The sequence below is a fragment of the Neovison vison genome, chromosome 1 (assembly GCF_020171115.1).
Source record: "Neovison vison isolate M4711 chromosome 1, ASM_NN_V1, whole genome shotgun sequence".
Taxonomy (NCBI): domain Eukaryota; kingdom Metazoa; phylum Chordata; class Mammalia; order Carnivora; family Mustelidae; genus Neogale; species Neogale vison.
Genome location: NC_058091.1, coordinates 278,754,521 through 278,777,376, shown reverse-complemented (window position 1 = coordinate 278,777,376; position 22,856 = coordinate 278,754,521). Strand labels below are relative to the sequence as shown.

General features: G+C 39.5%; 2 protein-coding genes across 2 annotated transcripts in view; both read left to right on the top strand.

Moving 5' to 3' along the window:
- Nucleotides 1-839: 839 nt before the first annotated feature.
- ITGA1 (integrin subunit alpha 1) overlaps nt 840-22,856 on the top strand; it is a 166,337-nt gene continuing 144,320 nt past the window's right edge. The window contains exon 1 of the mRNA XM_044232119.1: nt 840-1,512. Within this exon, the coding sequence (XP_044088054.1) occupies nt 1,452-1,512 (61 nt within the window). The 5' untranslated portion in view covers nt 840-1,451. The remainder of the gene's footprint in view (nt 1,513-22,856) is intronic.
- PELO (pelota mRNA surveillance and ribosome rescue factor) lies at nt 10,683-14,426 on the top strand. The gene is made up of 2 exons (XM_044232107.1): nt 10,683-11,718; nt 12,008-14,426. The coding sequence occupies exons 1-2, from the start codon at nt 10,993-10,995 to the stop codon at nt 12,437-12,439; spliced, it is 1,158 nt and encodes a 385-aa protein (XP_044088042.1). The 5' UTR covers nt 10,683-10,992; the 3' UTR covers nt 12,440-14,426.

Here is a 22,856-nt window from a genome sequence, read left to right as displayed (position 1 = left end):
GATTAGTTGTTGCTTTGAATTGAACTGAATTGAATACATTTTATTCCCTCCATCACCTGTAAACACAAATCCACCCAACCAGTCCTTCCCTTTCTTAGAAATTCTCAAAACCATCAAGACACAGCTGCTTTAAACAAAAACAGAAAGTGAAGCGAACATGTGAATGTGGCTCTTGACTCGGGAGGTTGGACAACTCATTCAACAAGGAAGGGAAGCATTGCAAAGTCTTAAGTGCCTTTTCTGGCCTGAGTCTCTCGGGGTGGGGTAACAATCTCCAACATTTTGACCTGTCAACTTAACTCCCCAATTTTCAGTTCCCTAGAGAGTTGGAGTGGAAGAGGTAGGAGTAATATGAACATGATTTAATGCACTCTTACTTATAAAAGTCTACAAGAAGAAATAAAACAGTGCCCTGAGTTCTTTATTAGATTCAATTCCCAATGTACAAACATCCTAATTCAACTTCAACAAAATAGCCCACACACATAACCATTTCTAAAGACTGTTTTCCTCCCTTCATTAACCTCCCTCTTCCTTCTTGCATTTATTTTTCTCCCTTTCTTTTTTTCTTTTCTCCCATTCTGGTTTTTCTCCTTTTTCTGGTTTTCTTAGGGTCTTCCCAAAGAAAAGTTTAGCTGCAACCACGTTTAACCACAAATCACCGTAAGCGAAGCAAACTGCATAAGCTAAAGCAAAACCCTCTCTAGGGGCGTGTCTGAATGGACGCTCCCTCTACACACACACACACACACACACACACACACACTCACTCACTCACTCTTAGTGCCAGACAACAGCACGCGAAGTTCAAGTGTCCGCAGGAGAGGGAGGTGGGGATACCAAAGTGCTCACTTTCAGAGACAATCTAATTCCTTCTGGGCAATTTAACCCCAGGAAAGCAGCCTCCCCATAAGGGCCACGGAGTCCCGGCACTTGAAAGTGCCCTCCCTGCCCTGACTGAGGGAGAGGGAAGGGGTGTGAAGGCGGGGCCACTGGACGGGCGACACCCTCCCGAAGGTCCAGCCGTCGTCGGCCTTCCTGCCACCTTAGGGAGCGCGATCGCCCTCTCAATGGAAGGCAGATGTCCCTTTAAGGTTTGCTTCGCAGCCCGTGGACTTTAGCCTAAACACGAGCCCGCGAAGCTGGCTTTATTTGTCCATGTCTCGGACACAGCCTGGGAGGCTGCCAGGAGGATTTCAGAGAACTAGCGCGCGAAGGGGCGGGAGATGGGGCAGTAAGTCTGGGATATGAAAAGCGTGGAGAGGACCTAAAGGCAGTCGTCGAAAACACAGGAAATTCACTCTTCGGCTTCTGGGCGCCGCGACTGACCGGGGCCGGAGACTGAGACCTAAGGCGGCCGAGTGGCCCAGAACGCGCGGCTCCGTGCTGCGTCCTGCCCCGTGTTGCCGTCTGATCCAGCGCGTCCTCCGGGCTCTGCGGGCTCCCGGGTCATGGCCCCCCGACGCCAAGCCAGCCCAGGGGTCGCTGTCGCCTGCTGCTGGCTCCTCACCGGTGAGCGACCCTGTTTTTCTCTGAGCGTCTGCGTGCGGGGCTCTGGGCTGCGTGTGGGTCGGAGACACCGAGGGCTCCGCGCGGAGAGGCGGAGGGAGCGCCGGCTCACTTAGGGACCCTCCAGGTAGTCCGGCAGGTCCGAGGACAGAAAGGAGTCTGCGTTTTGTTTCGGATACTAGTTTTGATGTGTTTCAAAACCTTCCCCCTCAATAGAAGGAGGGAGATAGTGCTGGAAACTTGACAAGGTAGAAGTGAGTTTACAACTAAAGTTGTTTTGACAGTTTACGTTGTATTTTAGGACTTTGCTGAATGGCATTACCCCCACCTACCTACTTATCTACCTTTCTTTCTTTTTCTCTCTTTTTTTTTTATTTTTTGGAGGAAGGTAACTAGGGGGCGCCGGCTTTATATGCAAAGTTCCTACCTTTAGGTTACTCAAGAGTGGGCATTATTGCATTTTCTTGCTGCTGTGTATTCAAGATCTTTTCTACGACAGAATGAGGAAAGCAAGGCAAAATTGCTTCTTGTCCTGAAATGACGTTTCTGTATAAGGAGGAGGGACACTTTGAAATTGAGAAAGGGATAGTCACAGAGCAGATTGTTTTTTTAAATATAAAATACAGTATTGTTACTTGTGTATAAAAGGCATTTTTAAGAAAGGACTTTTAAAAAAATGGAAATGCAAAGTTATATCCAATTTAGAAAAAAGGTTGAATCATAGCATTTTCTAAGATTTTCCAAATGATTAGCCCATGGCCAGATTTTACCAGATACTGAGGGGGGAAAGTTGTAATGGTGAAAGAAAAAGGCAGATTGGTGAAGCTTTGTGTGAAAGTAACGTGATTAATGGTTAGGTTAATTATCGGGTTTAGCATATCATCAATATTCAATATTCAGTGTCTTTACTGCTGGCATGCTTATTGGTATTAGTTAATTTGGCATTTTTCCATTAAAGACAGGGGTGGTCCTGATTTAGATGCCCAAGCATTGTTAAGTTTTATGAGGATCCCTGAGAAATGGATTATTTGCAAGCAAAACATTTTTTTCACAGCGAGGTGGTATCAACAGAGTTAATTATGAGCTATTGACTTTTCATCCAGACATTTTCCACTACTCAGGAAGTGTCCGGTAATCCAAACAATAGTAACTTCTGAACAGCTTTGCAGCCAGTGAATGGTTTAACTTATCAGCTGCTGTCCCTGCCCTTTATACTTATTTGACCTATGATGCCTCTTCTGCTCAAACTTTTTGGAGGGCGTTTGCATTTTGTTGTCGTTGTACAAAATCTGAAGTTTTCTAATTATTCAAGTTGTACCTTTTGCATTTTACCAAATAAGCAGTCACTATGCAGAAAGGATCAAAGGCAGTTTGCACATCCTCTAAAAAGGGCAAGAATGAAACTTTAAAAAATTTAATTCCCTTTTGTGTGTGTATATGTGTGTGTGTATTATTCAATCATACTAAAACTTAGAATTTATTGCATAAGAATCAATAGGTTCCTCATATGTGCTATATTTATGCCCCTTTCACAACATAAGGATCTGAAATTTGACTTCTTCCTCTCCTTTGTGGGTTTTCCAGTCAGTTATCATATAGTCAGCTTTCTTGGAAACTCATCAATTCATAAAATCTACAACTAACCTGTGGTCTCATCACCATACCTGTCCATGCACAGTACCATAGAGAGCTCTTCTTGTTGCAAATCTGTACCCAACTTCTAATTTATCTTCTTAATAACTATTTTTCATTATATATTAGTCTTTTTAGTAAAACAAACAAACAAAAACACTTCCATGGCTCTTTATTGTTTTCAGATGAAATCCAGAATTCTCTACTGACCACTCTGTGTTTGCCCTAATCCAGCACCCTCTCTCTCCCACTGTACCTATATCCATTTCCTATTTTTGTTGTATCAAATTGCTATAGATTTATTGGCTTAAAACAAGACAAATATATTATGTGACAGTTATGTAAGTTAGAAGTATCACTGGGCTAAAATCAAGGTGTGGACAGAGCTGTGTGTCTTCTGAAGCCTGTATCAGGGACAATCCATTGCCTTGCCTTTTTCAACTTCTAGAGGCCACCTGCATACTTGTGGCTTCATCCTCCATCTTCAAAGCCAGTAGGATAGCATTTTCACATCCTTCCCTCTGACTCTGCTTCATCATCCAGTTCCTTCTTTGACTCTGACCCATTGCCTCTTTCTAAAAAGGATCCTTCTAATTACATGGCCCCATTTGGATAAACCAAGATAAGCTCCTAGTCTTAAAGAGCCTTAATTTAATCATATGTGCCAAGTCCCTTTTGCCATATAAGTTAACATATTCACAGGTTCTAGGGATTAGGACATGAGCATCTTTGGGAGACCATTTTTCTGCCTACCAAAACCCGGAATGTAAACTTCGCATGAGAGCCAGTCACATTTCCTTATTTGCTACATAATCTTCATGCTCATTTTGCCACTGTGGCTATGGTCTTGTTGTTTTATATATCTAGAAAAGAACTCCACCCTTCCTTCCCACACCACCTGCCATCTAAACGAACTCTCTCCAGACTTCAAACCTAGGTTTATATGATGACAACAAATCACCATGCTAATAAACTTCCCATTGGATTAAAAACTGCCTTGTATTAGCTTTTAACAGTATTATAAAATGATCTGTCAACAAAGATTATTCTTTTACATATATCAAAGTCCCAGCAAAAAACTAGTGACACATATAAAGCATTTAACTAAAGAAAGTTTAATAAAGGACTGTTTGCAGAGGCATTCAAAGAACTGACAAAAGATGGTAGATCACCTAAGCGCAAACAATGGTGAAAGGAAAGCATATGAAGCAACACTGGGAAGAGAAGCCATTATCACTCTTAGGCCTGAGGAGGAAGTAGTGTTACGTTGGCTGTGAACTCTAGCTATGGGAGAGGGGCTGTTGGATGGGAGCTGGGACATAGGAAGAGGAATGCAGCTAGAGCCACAATCGAAGCCCAGCCAGAAGGGAGCAAAAGAAATAAATACCCGCTTCTTTTCCTCCCACCCTCTAAAAAGTCTTGCCCAACCCTCTCATTGGCCAAGTCCAAATGGCAGAATCAAACATCCTGGGGAATAGGGTCAGGACACACCATAACAGAGAAAAACTAACACAATGCTGAATAACACATATTTATTGGGAACATATTATGGGTGAGGCCTTATGTCAAAAACTTTGCATATATTATTTCACTTTACTCTCAAAGAAAAAGGAAAATTTTAGAACTATTATCCATATATTAGAGATGAAGAAACCAAAATGCTAAGAGATTAATTTGTCCAAAGTCCCACGACTCATTAATGGCAAAGCCTGCGCTCAGCTTACTCTCTGATCTCAAATCGCATGCTGTGAATTAATATGCCATACAGGCTATCAAAATGCAAGTCCATTTCCTTCTTGCTCAACCCTCAGAATGTTAAAGTCAAGCGTAATTGTCTATGAGACTTTAAAAAGGACCTAATTAATGTTGTGAATCCGATATTTTCATGACTTTTCGGTATATCATGAAATTAGATGTCCCACCCTATATTAATTGTAACTCAAATAACTATCTCTGGATATTAAGAATATATAGAATGACCCCAATTGAGTAATATGTCTCTTCTTAATAGAAACATTTTAGTTAGCCTAAAAGCAAGGTGTCTTCCTTTGTAAATTTTTTCAGTTAAGATTTTCTATTCAAAATGCAGTCCAGTGAGGTGATGGCTGAATATGGAACTCAGATACTTACCCATAGCAAAGAAACTACCTCCAATGGCACACAATGGACTGTCAGCAATTACTGAAGATGGTGAAACTCTTTAGTCATTATGATGTCTGTAAAGGTAGCAGTAAATAGGCATGGAGAGTAGCAATGAAATAGAGATGTTTAACTAATTTGCCTATTTCTCATCCCTGCTGTTGTGATGCTGTTTTAATGCATAAAGTCTTGGCACAGCTTATAACTGTTGATTTTACTCCCTTAGATGGATGTTCCTCTGTCTATGTTCTTCTGCCTATGTTCTTCTGAAAATTCCAAACCAAGAAACTTCCCACTAGGTTTAGAACTTGCCCCTTAAAATATTTTGTAAATCAGCTCATGTTTAAAACATATTCAGAAAATTAGGGATCAAAATGCTGTTCTTTACTTACACAATCCTCTGTTGTATGAAACACAAAATAGTGTATTTGAATTCATGTTAAAAAAAATTGAGATGAAAGATATTTGGAATCGATGCCACAATGCTAAAATCAAAATACATTGCCTATCCAAAGTGGTCTGTGACTAGAGAATTGTATTCACTGTCAACACAAGTACAGAAGAGTATCAAGATATGTAAATGAGCTAAATATATTCCTGTCAAGTTTACTGAGTTTCTTTTCCCTCTTCTGTTGTGCCAGCTCCTCTGAAGTCTCCAGGCCTTTGCATAAGCAGTTGCTCCCACTGCTTGCTTACCCTCAAGACCCCACATGAACATTAGCTCCAAGAAAATCACTAGGATAAATTGGTCCTCCTGCCCCAGAAACATGTAAGCCCCTAGCGTCTTTGCTTCTATACTACACGACATGATATGGTTAATTAAATATCTGTCTTCCCAGCTTGCTATATGCTCTGTGAGGGTAGAGTTTATTATCCTTAGCATTTAAGAATAACAGTCACTTGATAAGTTGTTACTGAATGAATCTCAAAAGATAGACTAAAGACAAACTCATAAATACTTAAGAGATTGGACTGTCTCTTCTAACAGTATCCTCACCTAGAATGTGTGTGTGTGTGTATGTGTGTGTGTGTGTGTGTGATGACCCCAGTTAAGTTATATGTCTCTCCTTGCTAGAAACAATTTAGTAAGCCTAAAGCAAGGTGTCTTCCTTTGTAAATTTTTTCAGTTAAGATTTTTTATTCAAAATGAAGTATGCATATACATGTACATATATGTATATATGTATATATAGTATATATAGATATATAGATATATATATACATATATAGATATAGATATATAGATATATATATAGATATATAGATATATAGATATAGATATATAGATATATAGATATATAGATATACATATATATGTATATATAGTATATATAGATATATAGATATACATACAGCCCCATATTTATATCTAATTGAATGAAAGACATGATCAAGGGGTGCCTGGGTGGCTCAGTGGATTAAGCCTCTGCCTTCGGCTCAGGTCATGATCTCAGGGTCCTGGGATGGAGCCCCGCATCTGGCTCTCTGCTCAGCAGGGAGCCTCCTTCCCCCTCTCTCTCTGCCTGCCTCTCTGTCTACTTGTGATCTCTCTCTGTGTGTCAAATAAATAAATAAAATCTTTTAAAAAAAGATACCATCAATTGAAAAAATGCATAATTATTTTATTCATTACTAAGGAAAAAGAGTGCTGCCAGTCCAATTATAATTATTAGACTGTTAAATAACTCCCAGTCTCAGAGATGTTGAAAGGTGGGAAAATATGCATCTGAAAATTACAGATATAACATACAGTAAATCTACATAGTAATTTTCTATTAAATTTCTTTGTATTTTTAAAAACTGCATCATGGATACACCTGGATACAAATGACACTGTTTCTGGAAACAATGATATGAACCTTGTTCCTCTTCTTAGCTTTTTTTCTATCCACTACAGAAGATAATTGCTCCTCTATCATCAGCAGCCTCACCAAATCCCAGAAATGAGCTTCATCTGAACACTCTGCCTCAGCAGAAATGTGGCAATAAAGTAATCAAAAGTGTTCTAGTTGCACAGGATCAATGACTAGTTTTGGCAAATGCTAAATTTCTGTCATAAATGGTGATTAGTGCTAGAGCTATACACATATGAAGGTACCTAATTTTTATCTAAAGTCTTCTATAATTTAAAAGAAAGATTAAAAAATCAACTAAGTCTTAAAGGAGATTAAAATATATGCACTGGTTGGTATTAAGAATTCACTTTATGTGCAAAACATTAATATTTCTTTATCCAAATAGTAGATCTCTATAAGAAACAAAAACCAAAAATTGTCCCTTTCCCCCTTTTGCCTGAATTAGCTGAATATTTCTCCCAACTGTACACTTAGCTTTGCTTGTGGTGGTCACATGAGGTTAGCACATTCCCTTTTCATAAATTATTGCATTTATTATTAGATATTCATAATCAGAGCTCTGACTTATTGTGCAAAGACCATTTTCTAAACAGGCATAATAAAACTGTCATTATACATTATTTACAATATTTTCAGCTCTTTTCCTCAGTTAGATGTGTTTGAAATAATCATTTTCTTACCCAAGCATGGGTATCTCAAAAATTGAAATAGGTTTTTAGAAACTAACCTTAAGAGTAATCTTCTCTTTAAAATCTAGTAACATTATAAAACAGAATGTTTTCTTAATTTTAAGATGCCAGTGATAGATAAGTTAAAAGTTCTGCATTAAAGGAGAACTAAAAAACATGCATTCTTTCATATGATGACTGTTTATATAACAATTGCTGTGCTGGGTTTCAGGAACATAGACAAATAAAAGGTAGGCTCACAGTCTGAAAAAGGGATAGACAAGCAAAGAAGCAATGATGGGAGAAGCCTCCAAGGTGCTCTAAGCAGAGGAAGGAAAAGATTAGTAAGTGTTGCAGGAAAAAGTCAATTCTTGAAAAAAAAATACTAGGAACAAGAACATTTATACAGCCCTTACTGCACTAAGCCTAGGGTATTCAAACCAGATTTCCATTCTTCAGGAGCTCATAATTCCTGCTGCTGTGATACAAACCATTTCTAACATACCACTATAATAGCAACAAGAACTGTAATCTAATTCACCAACAAGATACATGAATTCATGTACTAGGGCTCACCTATGTTTTCCCTGGAGAAGAGATACTAGTATAAATTAATGATACCCACAGATTATCCATCAGTCAACCTTACCGAACCAGTTATTTTTCTAAGACCGAATAATTATGATCATGTCTGTGTGAGCCCTTGCCCCCTGCTTTGTCTGATTCAGATTTCTAGCTTCAGGTCAGGCATTCTTAGAGATATACCACAGTATCTCACGTGTTTGTAGAACTCTACAGTTTACAAAGTATCATAATCTCATTAGAACCTTATAAGGGTTATCAAATGAGAGAGGCAGCACCAAAAACCTGACTTATAATTTAGAATGAAGGCTTCAGGTTCATAGCTGTTAGGGGACCTAACTAAAGATGCTATAATCTGCTGGAAATATCATGACTCATGTCTGCTGATTATTGCTGTGCAAGTATTAAACTTCATATTGATCTTTTACCACTGTAATGGACCTTAGGAAGAATTAAACTCTTGAATATATTTATTTTTCCGTAATTCGTTTTCTTACTACAAAATGAGGATAACAAATACTTAGAGAAGAGGATTAGAAGAGTATAGGAAACGACCTGGTGAGTATTCAATAAATGATAGCTCTTCAAGAAAAACTTAACACTTACTAAGATCCTACTGTATGCCCGCCACTGTGATTCTGTGGTTTTTAATCTTTATCAGACTTTGAAGAGAAGTAAATTCTACTTAGGTGATCAAGGAGCAACTCAAAGTATTTCTCTCTCCTGATTAGGAAATGTCCTTTGGAGAGGCAAGCCATCTTCACATCTTAGGGCATTCGGTTCCTTACTCAAAGTTGCTGGGTCTTTTGGGAAGTGGAAGAAGGTTGTCCGAGTTAGAAACTTTAGGAAGGCATTCAGTATGACAGGAAGGTGTGGAAGGAATAGGAAAAGGAGGTAAAGAGAGAGGGAGGGAGAGAAGTCACAAAACAAACAATGGCTCTAATTTTTATTAGCCCTTTAGAAGGGATTTTTGTGTCTCCTGAGAATCTCTGAGGAAGATAATTGAGGCGTTAGTGTCAAGACTGTCAAGACTTGTGGCAAAGTCAGGTTCCTTCCTTTCATCCTGGTCTCACTAGTTCTGGGTGGCTAAGATTCCCTTTCAGTGCCATATGCAAGTAAGAAAGAGAATGAGAAGATATGTGGGTAGGACTACTCTGTTCACCTCCTCTGGTTTTTGTTGTTGTTTTGTTTGTTTTAAGATTTTATTTATTTGAGAGAGAGCAAGAAATCCAGCTCAGGAGCAGGAGCAGAGGGGTAGGGGCAGAGGATGAGGTAGAAGCGGACTCCCCACTGAGCCCATGGAGCCTGCTGGGGCTCAATCCCAAGGCGCTAGAGATGTGACCTGAGCTGCAGTCATATGCTTAAGGCACTGAGACACCCAGGCGCCCCTCCCCATCTCATTTTAACTCTGGGGGAAATTCTGGTGGGCTTTTTCTATTTCTATTCACTGATCTTGTTATCACCATAAAAATGCTAAGTGATTTAAGGATTTTCTTTAAAATCAACTTTGTAGCCATTCAGTCGGTTTGGTCCCAGTACATCAGATTTTTTCCACTTCCTGTATCTTCAACTCAATTTAGGCAGTGAAGATCGGGCTCTAAATTTCTGCGACCCAACCCCCAACCTAAACATTTCACAGGCTACTGAGCTGCATAAAGCAGAGACTGCCAATTTTGGATTCTGGGATTCCCAGGACATCAGGCCAAGCAACTGAGCTGTCCACCCAGGGGTGAATTCCACAGATGGTTTCTTTTCTCTCTGGGGTCAGTGCTTTAACATCTGGGTAGTCAGATCGTGCAGCCAGAGTAACAAGCAAAGAAAACAGCTGGACACGTTGCTCTGAGCCCAGACCCACCGTGACCAGTGGTTCTTAGAAACCGTTTCTGGAAATGCCAACTCCAACAGGCGTGTTGGTCTGCGTGCTGATAAGGCAAGCACAGTTTAGAACTTTGGGGCCAAGCCTGCGATTTTGAGAAATCCTTTTAGTTAAGTTTTGGATTTATCCGGGGCAGAGAGGGTGTACAGTAGTAACTTCATGCAGCTGGGGTGGGGGTGGGGGGTTGCACTCACATACTTCCCAGATTCTTCTCAAACAGGTTTGTTAGAGAAAACTTAGGAAGTCCAAGTTCAGCATTAAAATAAGTAACTCGCCACCAAAGATTCTAAGCACTTTCCTCTCAGTTCAGTCTTCGGACGCACTTCGCCCTTAGTGCGCCTGCGCCCCCCGCAAACTGCAACCCCGCCTCCTCGTTGGGGACGTAAAACGTGCGCCGAGAGGTGGAAGGCGGGCTGAGCATGCGCCGTCATTGCATCAGCCGCCGGGTCCGTGCTGGGCGCTGGAACGCCGGAGAAGGCTGTGTTTTGCTGCTGTGTCTCTTGCTCGCGTCTGGCGCTCTGTCGGAAGACTAGGAAAAGAAGGGCTAGAGTAAGTGTTCCCCTTGGCCGCTTGAGTCGGAGCTAGGATATTTCCTTCCCGCCAGGCAAGTGCCTGTAGGAACCGGACCCCGCCCCCTTCCCGACCTAGACTCCCTTTTCCCTCCCTGTCCCTTTCCCACTGAGGACCTTCTCCTTTCCTCTTGTTCTACCTCTGAACCCCCGCGGAGGTCATGAAGCTTGTGAGGAAGGACATTGAGAAAGATAATGCGGGCCAGGTGACCCTAGTCCCCGAAGAACCTGAGGATATGTGGCACACCTACAATCTAGTGCAGGTGGGCGACAGCTTGCGCGCCTCCACCATCCGCAAGGTACAGACGGAGTCCTCCACGGGCAGCGTAGGAAGCAACCGGGTCCGCACGACTCTCACTCTCTGCGTGGAGGCCATCGATTTTGACTCTCAGGCCTGCCAGCTGCGGGTTAAGGGAACCAACATCCAAGAGAATGAGTATGTTAAGATGGGGGCTTACCACACCATTGAGCTGGAGCCCAACCGCCAGTTCACCCTGGCCAAGAAACAGTGGGACAGTGTGGTTCTGGAGCGCATCGAGCAGGCCTGTGACCCAGCCTGGAGTGCAGATGTGGCCGCTGTGGTGATGCAGGAAGGCCTCGCCCATATCTGCTTAGTCACTCCCAGCATGACCCTCACTCGGGCCAAGGTGGAGGTGAACATCCCCAGAAAACGGAAAGGCAACTGTTCCCAGCATGACCGGGCCTTGGAGCGGTTCTACGAACAGGTGGTCCAGGCTATCCAGCGCCACATCAACTTCGACGTTGTGAAGTGCGTCCTGGTGGCCAGCCCGGGATTTGTGAGGGAGCAGTTCTGCGACTACATGTTTCAGCAAGCAGTGAAGACCGACAACAAAGTGCTCCTGGAAAATCGGTCCAAGTTTCTTCAGGTAAAAATCTTACCCAAGGATAATTAAGAGTGGGCAGAGGGATTTGTATAAACTACTCTTAAATTTTAGACCTGGGAAAAGTGCAGGAGGAGAAAGTGTTCACTGGACTGCGATTGTAAGTGAGGTAATGAAGTGAAAGTTGTTAAAACAGCCTGTTTACATAGTAAACTTTGCTTAAGTCCTCCAACATAGAAAGCCGCCTTTGTGCTTTTGGCTTTAGGTCATTGCAGGCTGATTAATGGGTACTCGAAGACATTCTTCTGTCTGACTTTGATAATTATGATTCTAGGTACATGCCTCCTCTGGACACAAGTACTCCCTGAAAGAGGCCCTTTGTGACCCTTCTGTAGCTAGCCGCCTTTCAGACACTAAAGCTGCTGGGGAAGTAAAAGCCTTGGACGACTTCTATAAAATGCTACAACATGAACCTGACCGAGCTTTTTACGGACTCAAGCAGGTGGAGAAGGCTAATGAGGCTATGGCCATTGACACATTGCTCATCAGCGATGAGCTGTTCAGGCACCAGGATGTCGCCACACGGAGCCGGTATGTGAAGCTTGTGGACAGTGTGAAAGAGAATGCGGGCACAGTTAGGATATTCTCAAGTCTTCATGTGTCAGGGGAACAGCTCAGTCAGCTGACTGGAGTAGCCGCCATTCTCCGCTTCCCTGTCCCTGAACTCTCTGACCAAGAGGATGATTCCAGTTCTGAAGAAGATTAGTGATCGGACCTTATAATTGAGACAAGCTGTGTCCCCATTGTTAACATATCGTGGCATCCTGACAGAACGCTGCAAGGCACTTCGTGATTCTTACGTGGATTTCTCATGTATTTGGTCACGCTAGGAGTTTTGTAATTGGCAAGACGTGTTCAAACTAAACAATAAATTAAAAGGAAATAATCTCCATGTACTACCATTTTTATTAATTAGGATAATTTATATAGAAATTATGAGTTATTTGCAGTACTTAAAAACATTTTGTATATATAAGAATGCCTTATATTCTTTGGGATAGATCATAAAATCCCAAATGTCATACTTTGAAATAAGTTTTTTCTAAGGAAAAGCCGTACAGTATTTCATCATACTCAGTTTCGACTGCTTATTTTAATTCTGCATAGTGTCCTTGTATGGTGTTTAATGATCCCTTTCCTCCATTTCCTGTACACTTTTTTTTTCTAAGTGATGGCCAAATAATTTGTAGACTTTTCTAGAAGACAAATTTAAAATGGTATTTTTCTTAAGAGACTTGTTAAATCAGGCATGTTACAAGTAAACTCTTGGTGGGTTTTTTGTTTTGTTTCATTTTACAATTACTCATACTTGCTTTGGAGGACCATATAATTCATTACTTTTAGGTCATAGAGTTTCATTCTGCTAGGGATTCTCAACATAAGCTATTTGAGGTGTCTTTATTTTTAAAATGCAATTAAGGTGTGTCATTTGCTTGTTATGTGGCTAATTAGTGCTAAAGCGGAAAGTTGTTCCTGCTCCGGGCTCCATTTCTTTGCACTACCACACTATATGTATTTATTTGGCTTATCCTAGAAATATGTATTGCTGTCTTAAATTTCTATGTGGCATTAGTCTGTGCTTGCACATTCTTATTGCATTCTCTCTACATCCTATTTTAGGAGGTGAGAAGGCCTGTTCAGAAAGTTTAAGTCGCATCATTTGTAGTATGTGATAGTTGACTTGAACTCCAGTACTCTGCTGTAATGAGGGAGTTCTGCTAATAACTGAGAGTTTACAATATTTTCATTATTTTAAGAGTTAGGGAGGGATCCTTGGAATGGAATTGCATCTTGACCTTTTACAAAACTCAGTTTAGCAAAATAATTAGAAAAGGCATTATGAAGAAAGAGTGGTAATTCAGTTTTTAACACATGAAATATAGAAATTAAGTAAACTTTTGCTTGTCCTTTTCTGTGTCTGGGCTTTTTCTCCTGGGACAAGTGCAAGGTCTGGGGAATATATATATATATATATATATATATATATATATAAACTTCTGACTAATCTGAGTTTACTTTAATCTGTAATTAGGAATAGATGATGGATATTTAAAATACTATGAAGAGTATGTTATTAAATAATTTGGTAGGAGTATAGAAATGAAACTGCTAAAATTCTTAATATGAGAACCTGATTGATAATGACTCATATTACCAGTAGAAGTTTGGAGACTTGGGGCGTATATTACTCTCATAATCTATGCAGTAACGGTTATTCCTAGTTCTGTTAACCTACTGTATTAGAAACAAGGAGAAATAAAACCTACCCATAAATCTGACCATTTTCGGTCATAGATTCTCAAAGTTAGCTGCTTGTTAGCCTGAACTTGGGAGCTTTTGAAACTCGGTACCCAGACTGGATCCCAGGCTCAGTAACCTTTCAGCCTTAGAAATGGTTTCTTATAGCTCCCCAGGTGATTCCATTAGGTATCAGGACTTAGAACCACTGATTCAGGCCTTGCAATTCAGAAGTGTGGTCCATGGATCACTAGCAGACTATGGACCAAGACCCTAAGAGCTTGTCAGAAACTGGAAACCAGCATCAATCCTGGGCCTTCTGGGTTTCAGTCTATATTTTAACATCTTCAGTTGATTACTATGCATAATAAAATCTGATAAACATAGGCAGGAACTTATTCTCCCTGTACTAATAAAAATCTCTGGCTGGGATTGCCAGCCATAGAGGAAAAACATTTGGGTCTCAGGTTGATTTCAGTAGAGTTAATTGGCTAGTATTCAGCTTAACTATCTGTAAAACTCAAAATAATAGTGTATTTTTTTGTCTATAGAGTACTTAAAATACCTTCAAGAATTCCTGTTTTTAAAAAGTTACATTCTGGAGGCACCTGGGTGACAGCTGGTTAAGTGTCCATCTCTTGATTTCAGCTCTGGTTGTGAGATGGAGACCTTCACTGGGCATGGAGCCTGCTTAAGATTTTCTCTGTCCTTCTCCCCCTAATACCCCTCCAAAAAAAAAAAAAAAAAAAAAAAGTTACATTCTGTACCATTGTCAAGAGTATAAATCCTCATACATGTATAGCATGGAATATCAAAATAATGATAGCATATGAAATTTAAAAATTACATTTTTTTTCTTTTTTACTATTCTCTAAAAGCAAAATGAACCATAAGTCTTTGGAAGTCATTTTCATTATTTTATGAATATGTCATATTGAATATGACATATGAATGAATATGACATATGAATGAATATGACATGAATAAGTCATATTCAGTAGTCTAATTCATTAATATGAATATCTAATTCAACTGCTATTCATTAATAAGGAACAACTTGGCTACAAATGGAAACACCTTTCAAGGCAATGTTGTACTATAAATTAACATTTACCATGAGGTACTTGTAAACAAAGATTTGTTCCCTGCCCCCGTACCCCCCCCAACCAGCACAATAAATGAGAAGCTGGCAGATTGTTTCATTTTACTCTAGGTATAAAATACATCAAGTTTATTTTGCTATTCTTAGTCCCTCATTTATATGTTATATTTATTTTACTAGTTTTTATGTCTGGATTGTTGATTCTGGATTTCATTTTCATTTTTCTCTTACATATGAGCTGGATCTTTTTCCACCCAGATGGCACTACAGTGGCTTTGTAAAACTAATTTTCCCTTATCTCTACCTATTTTCTGTTGTTAACTTTATTTTCCTTTTTTAATCCCTGTGAGCAGTTCTCTTAACCTCAAATTATCTTTAACAGAAGTGATTCATGTATTCTTGAACTGAAATTTCCTTCATTGCTAAAAAATAAAAGTACACAGTTAAATGGTGTATATGTGAATTTCCCTAAGTAATAGCTGTTACTGGGGAAAGGAGTATTGTGCTTTTAAATCAGATAGTTTTCCAAACAAATGAGATTGTATGTTTGTTTTTAGTACCAGAACATGTTGAATTGCATGTAGAATAGGTATTTCTAAAGTGATTCTGAGTGAGGAGAAAGAAACCATTTGCCTGTGTCCAGATCCTGGAAATGGGGCATCTATGTTTGTATTATACCAATTATTAAGGGTGTTACATTTATCCATTTGGATTTTAGTTCCTGCTTTGATGCTGGGTTTAAGAAAGACAAGCATGAAAACAAATCACTATTATAAGAGCAACTTGTACAAAGTGTAAGAGAGCACAGTGTTGGAACTTTATAGAGCTGGAGCTAGTAAATCTTCTAAATGGTGAGAAGAACCCCAGAGAGATTATTGGAAAGAGAGGGGCAGAGTAAGTATACCAATCACATTAGACCCCTCTCCATGCAGTAATAAAGAGTGGGTTTGACAATAATGAGAAACCACTGAAAAGTTTAAGCAGGAGAATGGCATGTTTGCATTTCACAAATATAACTGTTCAGCAGTATCAAGGATGAATTGGAGGAGGCAAGAGCACTTGTTAAAAGAATGCAAAATAGAAAAACCTAGGGGAAAAGCAATTTTGGCCTGAACAAGGACAGTAACAATAATCCTTGCAAAAATCAAGATGAAAAATCACTAGGCAATATGAAGAGATAGGATCAAAAGGACAGGCTACTGATAGTTGTTCAGAGTTAAAGAGTAGACTGTAGGGAGGGGTAAGTCTCAGATTTTTTTTTTTTTTTTCTTTTTAATGTGGAAGAGATGATGGCACAATTCAAAAAGCAAAACAAAATCAAACCAGGAAATACAGGAAGAGAAGCTGACTTGCAAGGAAAAACATTAAATTCAGTTCTGAATCTTTAGGGGCATCTGGGTGACTCAGTCAGATAAGCATTCGACTCTTGATTTTGGCTCAGTCATGATCTGAGGGTTGTGAGATTGAGCCCCAAGTCTAGCTCCATGCTGGGCATAGAGACTGCTTAAGATTCTTTCTCTTCCTCTGCTCTTCCCTGCCCCGCTCCCAACTCTGTCTCTCAAAAACAAATTGAGGGTGCCTGCAGAACATCTGAAATGCTCTTCCACCAGATTTCTGTATGCTCACTCACTCATTTTAAGGTTTTTGTTAAAAGTTCACCTCTGAGGTCTTCCAAGCCAGTCTAAAAAAAAGATAACTTCTGGGGCGCCTGGGTGGCTCAGTGGGTTAAGCCGTTGCCTTTGGCTCAGGTCATGATCCCAGGGTCCTAGGATCGAGTCCCACATCGGGCTCTCTGCTCAGCTGGGAGCCTGCTTCCTCCTCTCTCTCTGCCTGCCTCTCTGCCTACTTGTGATCTCTGTCTGTCAAATAAATAAATAAATAATCTTTAAAAAAGAAAAGATAACTTCTCCATGATTTCTTTCTAAGCCCTTTGTCTTACTTTTCTCTATAATGTAGTTGTTTTGCTTATCATCTGTCTAGCATAGAAACTCCATGAGGGCAAGGACTATTGTTTGTTAGGTTCATTGCTATATCCCTAATGCTAAGAACATTAGCATACAGTAGATGCTCAAAATTATTGGCTGGGGCAGGGGTTGGTAAGTGAATGACAGAATGAATTCATTCAGTCTCTTAGCTAAGAAGTTCCCTTAGAAGGCGCCTGGGTGGCTCAGTGGGTTAAATAAAGCTTCTGCCTTCGGCTCAGGTCATGATCCCAGAGTCCTGGGATTGAGTCCCACATCAGGCTCTGCTCAGCTGGGAGCCTGCTTCCCCCTCTCTCTGCCTGGCTCGCTGCCTACTTGTGATCTCTCTCTATCAAATAAATAGAATCTTAAAAAAAAAAAAAAAGAAGGTCCTTTTGTTCATTGTGCACACAGGCCTGAAGTTCTAGAAAAAGCAGTTGGCTGAGGTTAATGATATACCAGTTGTCAGCATGTAAGTAAACTTGAAATCAGAGAGAGAGAAAAAAATGGCCTCGCAAGAATTAGTAAAGCTAGGGAAAAAGGCCAGGCACAGAAGCATAGGGAAACAGATAATCTCTTTAAATGTTCCTTGACTCTATTATCTATTAAAATCCATCAGAGTAGAGATGTTTACATATTTGAATAATTAATATGGTCAGATAATTATTTTTTCCCCTGCAGAGCTCTTTAATGTCCTAGAGATAATACAAGTAGAAGAGCCAAAGTGTTGATTACACAGAAGCTGGGTTTTGAAATTTCCTAAGATAAGTTTCTAAATTGGGGGGCAAAAGCCAAATTACTTTTTTATATGGATTTTAAGTGAGTCGTAATATGCATATATGTTTACAAATTTAGTATTTATAAATTTATAATTTCCTATTTACAAATTTAGTATGTGAAAATTCCAATTAAAAAAAGGATATAGTAGGGGGTAATAACTCAGTTTAAGAGACTTTTTCAGGATATCCATAGCACAGGAATTATTAGCAAATTCTGTCTCAGGCCAGGTTTATAGCATAGCAGTATTACTGCTATTGGACCCTTAACTCCTGGGCTCCCTGTCCATGACATCTTTGATTTCCCTCAGCACACTTCTACTCCCTGCAGAACCACAAGTGTCACAATTGTGGCATGAATTTTGCAATGTTTTGTTTATATTTATTTTAAAAATTGATTTTGGTCAGCCCATAATTTTGTTTATACATATTTTTCAATAAGTGAGTTTCCAAGTAGCAATTTTAGTGAGGACTTGAAGACCAAGTAAAAAAAGAATCAAAACTTCAAATAAAGTTCTTAAAACCCTAAGTGAAATAGTTGTCTTCATATTGATGTGTCAGCATCTTTAAGGTTTATGCAGAGGTTCAGTTTATGTATTCTAGGAGATGTATTTTAGACAAGTGCTAATCAAGATTTTTTTTTCATTTATTAACATATCATGTATTACCTGCTTCAGGGGTATAGGTCTGTGATTCATCAGTCTTACCCTCCCCAATGTCCATCACCCAGCCACCCCATCCCACCCACCCCTTCCCCTCCAGCAACCCTCAGTTTGTTTCCTGAGATTAAGAGTCTCATGGTTTGTTTCTTAAGGCATCGTGCACACTGCTGATCAACTGGTAGTTTGGAAGTTTAGTGCAAAAGTGTTACTGAAAAGTCCTAGTGATTTCTAATGGGAGTTTGAGATGCGAGTATAATACTAGTGTGTATTAATGATGCCTTATTTAGAAAAGATTCAGAAGTCAACAATACAGCTGCTTAAGGTGTTGGGCAGTAAGATCCGTAGTAATGGTTTTGGGCAGTAAGATCCATAGTAATGGTTTTGGAATTTAGCAAGAACAATCTGAGGAGTTACTTAATATAGTCCTCAGGTCAGGTAAAGTTCACTAAAAATGAAAAATAAATTGGCCAAATTCAGTAGGGAGCTAGTGTAGGAAAGCTATAAAAAGCATTGATAAAAGGTAATTGTTAAGCTGCAGTGGAAATGATAAAATCTTGTCATTTTTCTTTATATAGCAAGAATTCTACCTTTCTAGGAGTGTTTGATTTGGTATCACCATCTGTATTCTCATCCATATTATAGAGTGTTCTTTATAGATTTCTGAGTGCAATAATTTGTAAGATAACCCATTTATATTGCAGTATTTAATTTCTGTATTTTAAGAAACGTCAGTATGTTCTGTTGTGAATAGTAACTCTCAGAAAGAAACTGGGATATTGTGAATTTTTTCATTTAAATTGAGGTGAAACCAATGCATTTACTCAAGGAAGATGCACTCTTGTGTTCAATACTTCGGTTGCAAACAAATTTGAGGCTATCATTTTTGCTCTCAACAGTGAATATTTTTTTTAAAGATTTTATTTATTTATTTGACAGAGAAAGATCACAAGTAGGCAGAGAGGCAAGCGGCGGCGGTGGGGGGGGGGAGCAGGCTCCCTGCTGAGCAGAGAGCCCGATGCGGGGCTCAATCCCAGGACCCTGAGATCATGACCTGAGCCAAAGGCAGAGACTTAACCCACTGAGCTACCCAGATGCCCCTAGACAGTGACTATTTTAATTCTGTAATAAGCAGCATCAATATGGGAAAGGTTTTACATTTCCAGGTTCCAGTCACTAAAGTTTGTGACATTTATGATAAATTGTGGTGACTTGGAGTACTGCCTTCCTTTAAGTCCCCTTTCTTCAACCCTTAACATTCCCCACCTTAAAATCCCATCATTTAGAATGTTAGTGTAATGGAACTGTGCTTGCTTTCCATATTGAAAGAAAGTTAAAGGACTTAGAGTTTATTTCAGTTTAGGGTGCCACATTTGGTTCAGAGCACCCAAGACCGAGGCAGAGCTGTATCTGGCAGGGTGCAAGCCCAAGAGAAAAATGTCTTTGCAGACACAGTGCCTGGGCATGCACAGGGTTGGCTCCACTGTTCCAAATCCAGGAATGGACAACATATGACAATAAAAGTAATTACAAACTTATTGAGGGCCAGGTCTATGGTAAAATACTTTAGAATGAATTATTTAACTCTCTGAAGACTCCTATGAGAAAGATTTTGTCATTACTATTTTCAGGTAAGAAAACTGAAATTAGAAGAGGTTAAATCATTTGCCCCAAATCATATAGCTAGTGGGTGTGATGAGGTACCTACTCAAGGTATAACCTAAAAAATATAGGAATGCCAGTTCATTCCTTAGTTTTATGTTTGGAGTAGATCACATGTGCCTAGAAATGGAAGAATTCTTTGATAACACAATTTTATATAATCAACCAAAGTTTAAGCAATCATTTTATGTTTTTTATTTACCTACCACTATTATTTTTCAGCTCTTTATGAGTCTCAGGAGCTCAAACCTATGGCACTCTATCTAGAATATAAGAATTAGAAAGTGTATGGAAACTGTTATAAGACTATGTAATAAACTAAGCCCCTCAAGCCTTTAGTTAGCCTCTATTATTATTTCATTCCCAGTTTTAGCAAGCTTGTTTAAAAAAAATTTAAACCTACTCTGTTAATTAAATCTACAATGTTAAACCTAAACCTAAAATTAAACCTGCTATGTTAATTCATACATTATTTCAATAAACACACATTAAAATACATACTAAAATGTCTTAAGTAGCAGGAATGATGCTACTCTTAGATATGCAAAAATAAGAATTTTTTCCCTGCCTTTCATGAGCACATTGTATATCAGGGAGAGATGATCCTCACCAAGATGACGGAGGTCACCAGGGTGAGAAATGAGAGTTGACAGCTTAGGTAGATTCGGAAGCATTATCAAAAGAAGAAAGTCTAGGGCTTAGACTATTTCACTGGAGTGTGAGGACATTACTGTGTTATAGAAACTGATGTTCATATTGAGGAAAAGATTGAATTACATTCTGTGTATGCTATTAAAAAATCAAGGAAATATAATGTCTTTCCAAAGTATTTTTTTCTAAAGCTATTAAAAGATAGTGGTACTTAAAGAAATCTTTAGCTAGAATGATAGTTCCAGATGGCTGGAGTTTTACTAAACCATGAGAATCTCAATAATAAAACTGAAATAATTGTTGAAAGATAAATTCTTGTTAAGGAAAAGACTCCAATAGATTTTAGTTGTAAAATTTATCAGATAGAGATGGGAGGTCCTATGAGTTCAAGTCTAAGTTCCAGAAGTTTTATGTCTGGAATTTTTCATCAAGTCCTAGTGTAAACATTGAGTAGAACTTTTTGTTTGACACAGTTATGAAAAATTGCTCTGTGAATATAAAACATTTTAATTTTGTATTTCACCTCATTTATCCTGTGACCATAATTTGTAGTTTTTTCTTTTTCTGCAAGTGTAAGAGTCACAATGGTAAGAGTCACTTTTTTTTAGAGGGAAGTGCTTTAGGTAGAGGAGAAGATTGAAAGTACATTGTAGTACATGCCTCTGAATCATTTAGAATCATGAAAGGCTAATGCTATAAGGAGCCTTATCTTATCTGGCCTACTCACTTCATGGTATAGATGTAAACCTGAGGCCCAGAGAGGGTTGGTAACTTGTTCAAAGTCACATGAACAGGAATTTTTCATAGGGCTCACCTTCCTGTTTGATCCATTCTATTCTAGTTTCTTACCCATTTTCTTGTCACCAGTGCATACTGGGAGGTGGTGAGGGTTGAGAAGGAATGAATTAGGATCTTAGAATGCTTTAAACCCTCCTTATTTATCAACTAATTCATCTTGGAGCAAAGCAATTTCTCTTTCAGGAGCATCACTGAGACCCAGACGTAGCTTTGAAGTTCAGTTGTTCATTCCTTGGAGGACTATTCATCTTCTGCTAGAAAAAGACCCTGCCTCCTACCTTTCTTCTTCTGAGAATCATTTCATTCTTCTGACAGCCACTTGCTAAGTACCTACTGTGTCCCAGGCACTCCGCCAGCCCCCAGCAATATAAATGAGTAGTAAAGATTGCAGTCCTTTTCTTACAGGGAGAGGTAGTCTAGGATGGGGAACAGACTGTAAACAAGCTATCATAGCACTGCAGTTTGTGCAGGAACAAGAAATGTGGTAGAATATAGGAACTCAGAGGGTGCTCTTAATTCAGACTGGCTTCACTGAGGAGTGCTACCAGAGCTTAAACTGATAAATTCCAGAAGCCCACATTGATCTTCTGTTATTTGCCAGAGAGATGAGGCAAAGGGAACTGAGGACGTTTACCTTTAAAGACCCTCAGATTTATTTGGTACCTTTTTCTCCTACGTAGTGGTCACTGAAATCTCTAAGCTCTCTAGATGTTAAATATTTACAGTAAAGAGTCAACAAACCTAAGAAGAAGAAACATGGCGAAAGGAGATTACATCACCTCCTACCCTCCAAACTGAGGGGAAAAGGCACAAGTAGAATGAGAAATACGGATCAGGGACCTTGACTGAAATGACTTTGAGATTCTGGAGCCTTTATATTTTCCATGTTTTTGTTATCTCCTGTTTCTCTGTCATGACTAACAGCAAAACAGTTCATCCAGAAAGGACAGCAAAGAAAGGAAGGGTGAGAGGGAGAGCATGGGACGTCACGTCTTACTCCACAGCCATTCTTGGAAGAGAGGATGTCCAAAAGAGAGGTGACGGCAGCTGCTTCAGGGAAAGGAAAGCAGACTGCTGGCTAGCTGTCCAGAAGGAAGTGACTGGGCACTCTTTTAGGTCTGGGGAGGAGCACTGGGGAAAGGCCCAGAGGCTGGACAGTAGGAAGACCTGCTAGAGTCCTTCTTCGTTCTTTATTCAACATTTTATTCACAGTGTAAAATTCAGGGAAGCACCTTCAATAAGTAGTAACAACTTCTCCCTTAAGTAGTATGTATCA

Bases quoted from the DNA above. Each gene is read 5' to 3' on its own strand.
- PELO (XM_044232107.1), top strand. From the start codon at position 10,993: ATGAAGCTTGTGAGGAAGGACATTGAGAAAGATAATGCGGGCCAGGTG. The intron at 11,719-12,007 runs GTAAAAATCTTA...TTATGATTCTAG, and splicing joins ATCGGTCCAAGTTTCTTCAG to GTACATGCCTCCTCTGGACA.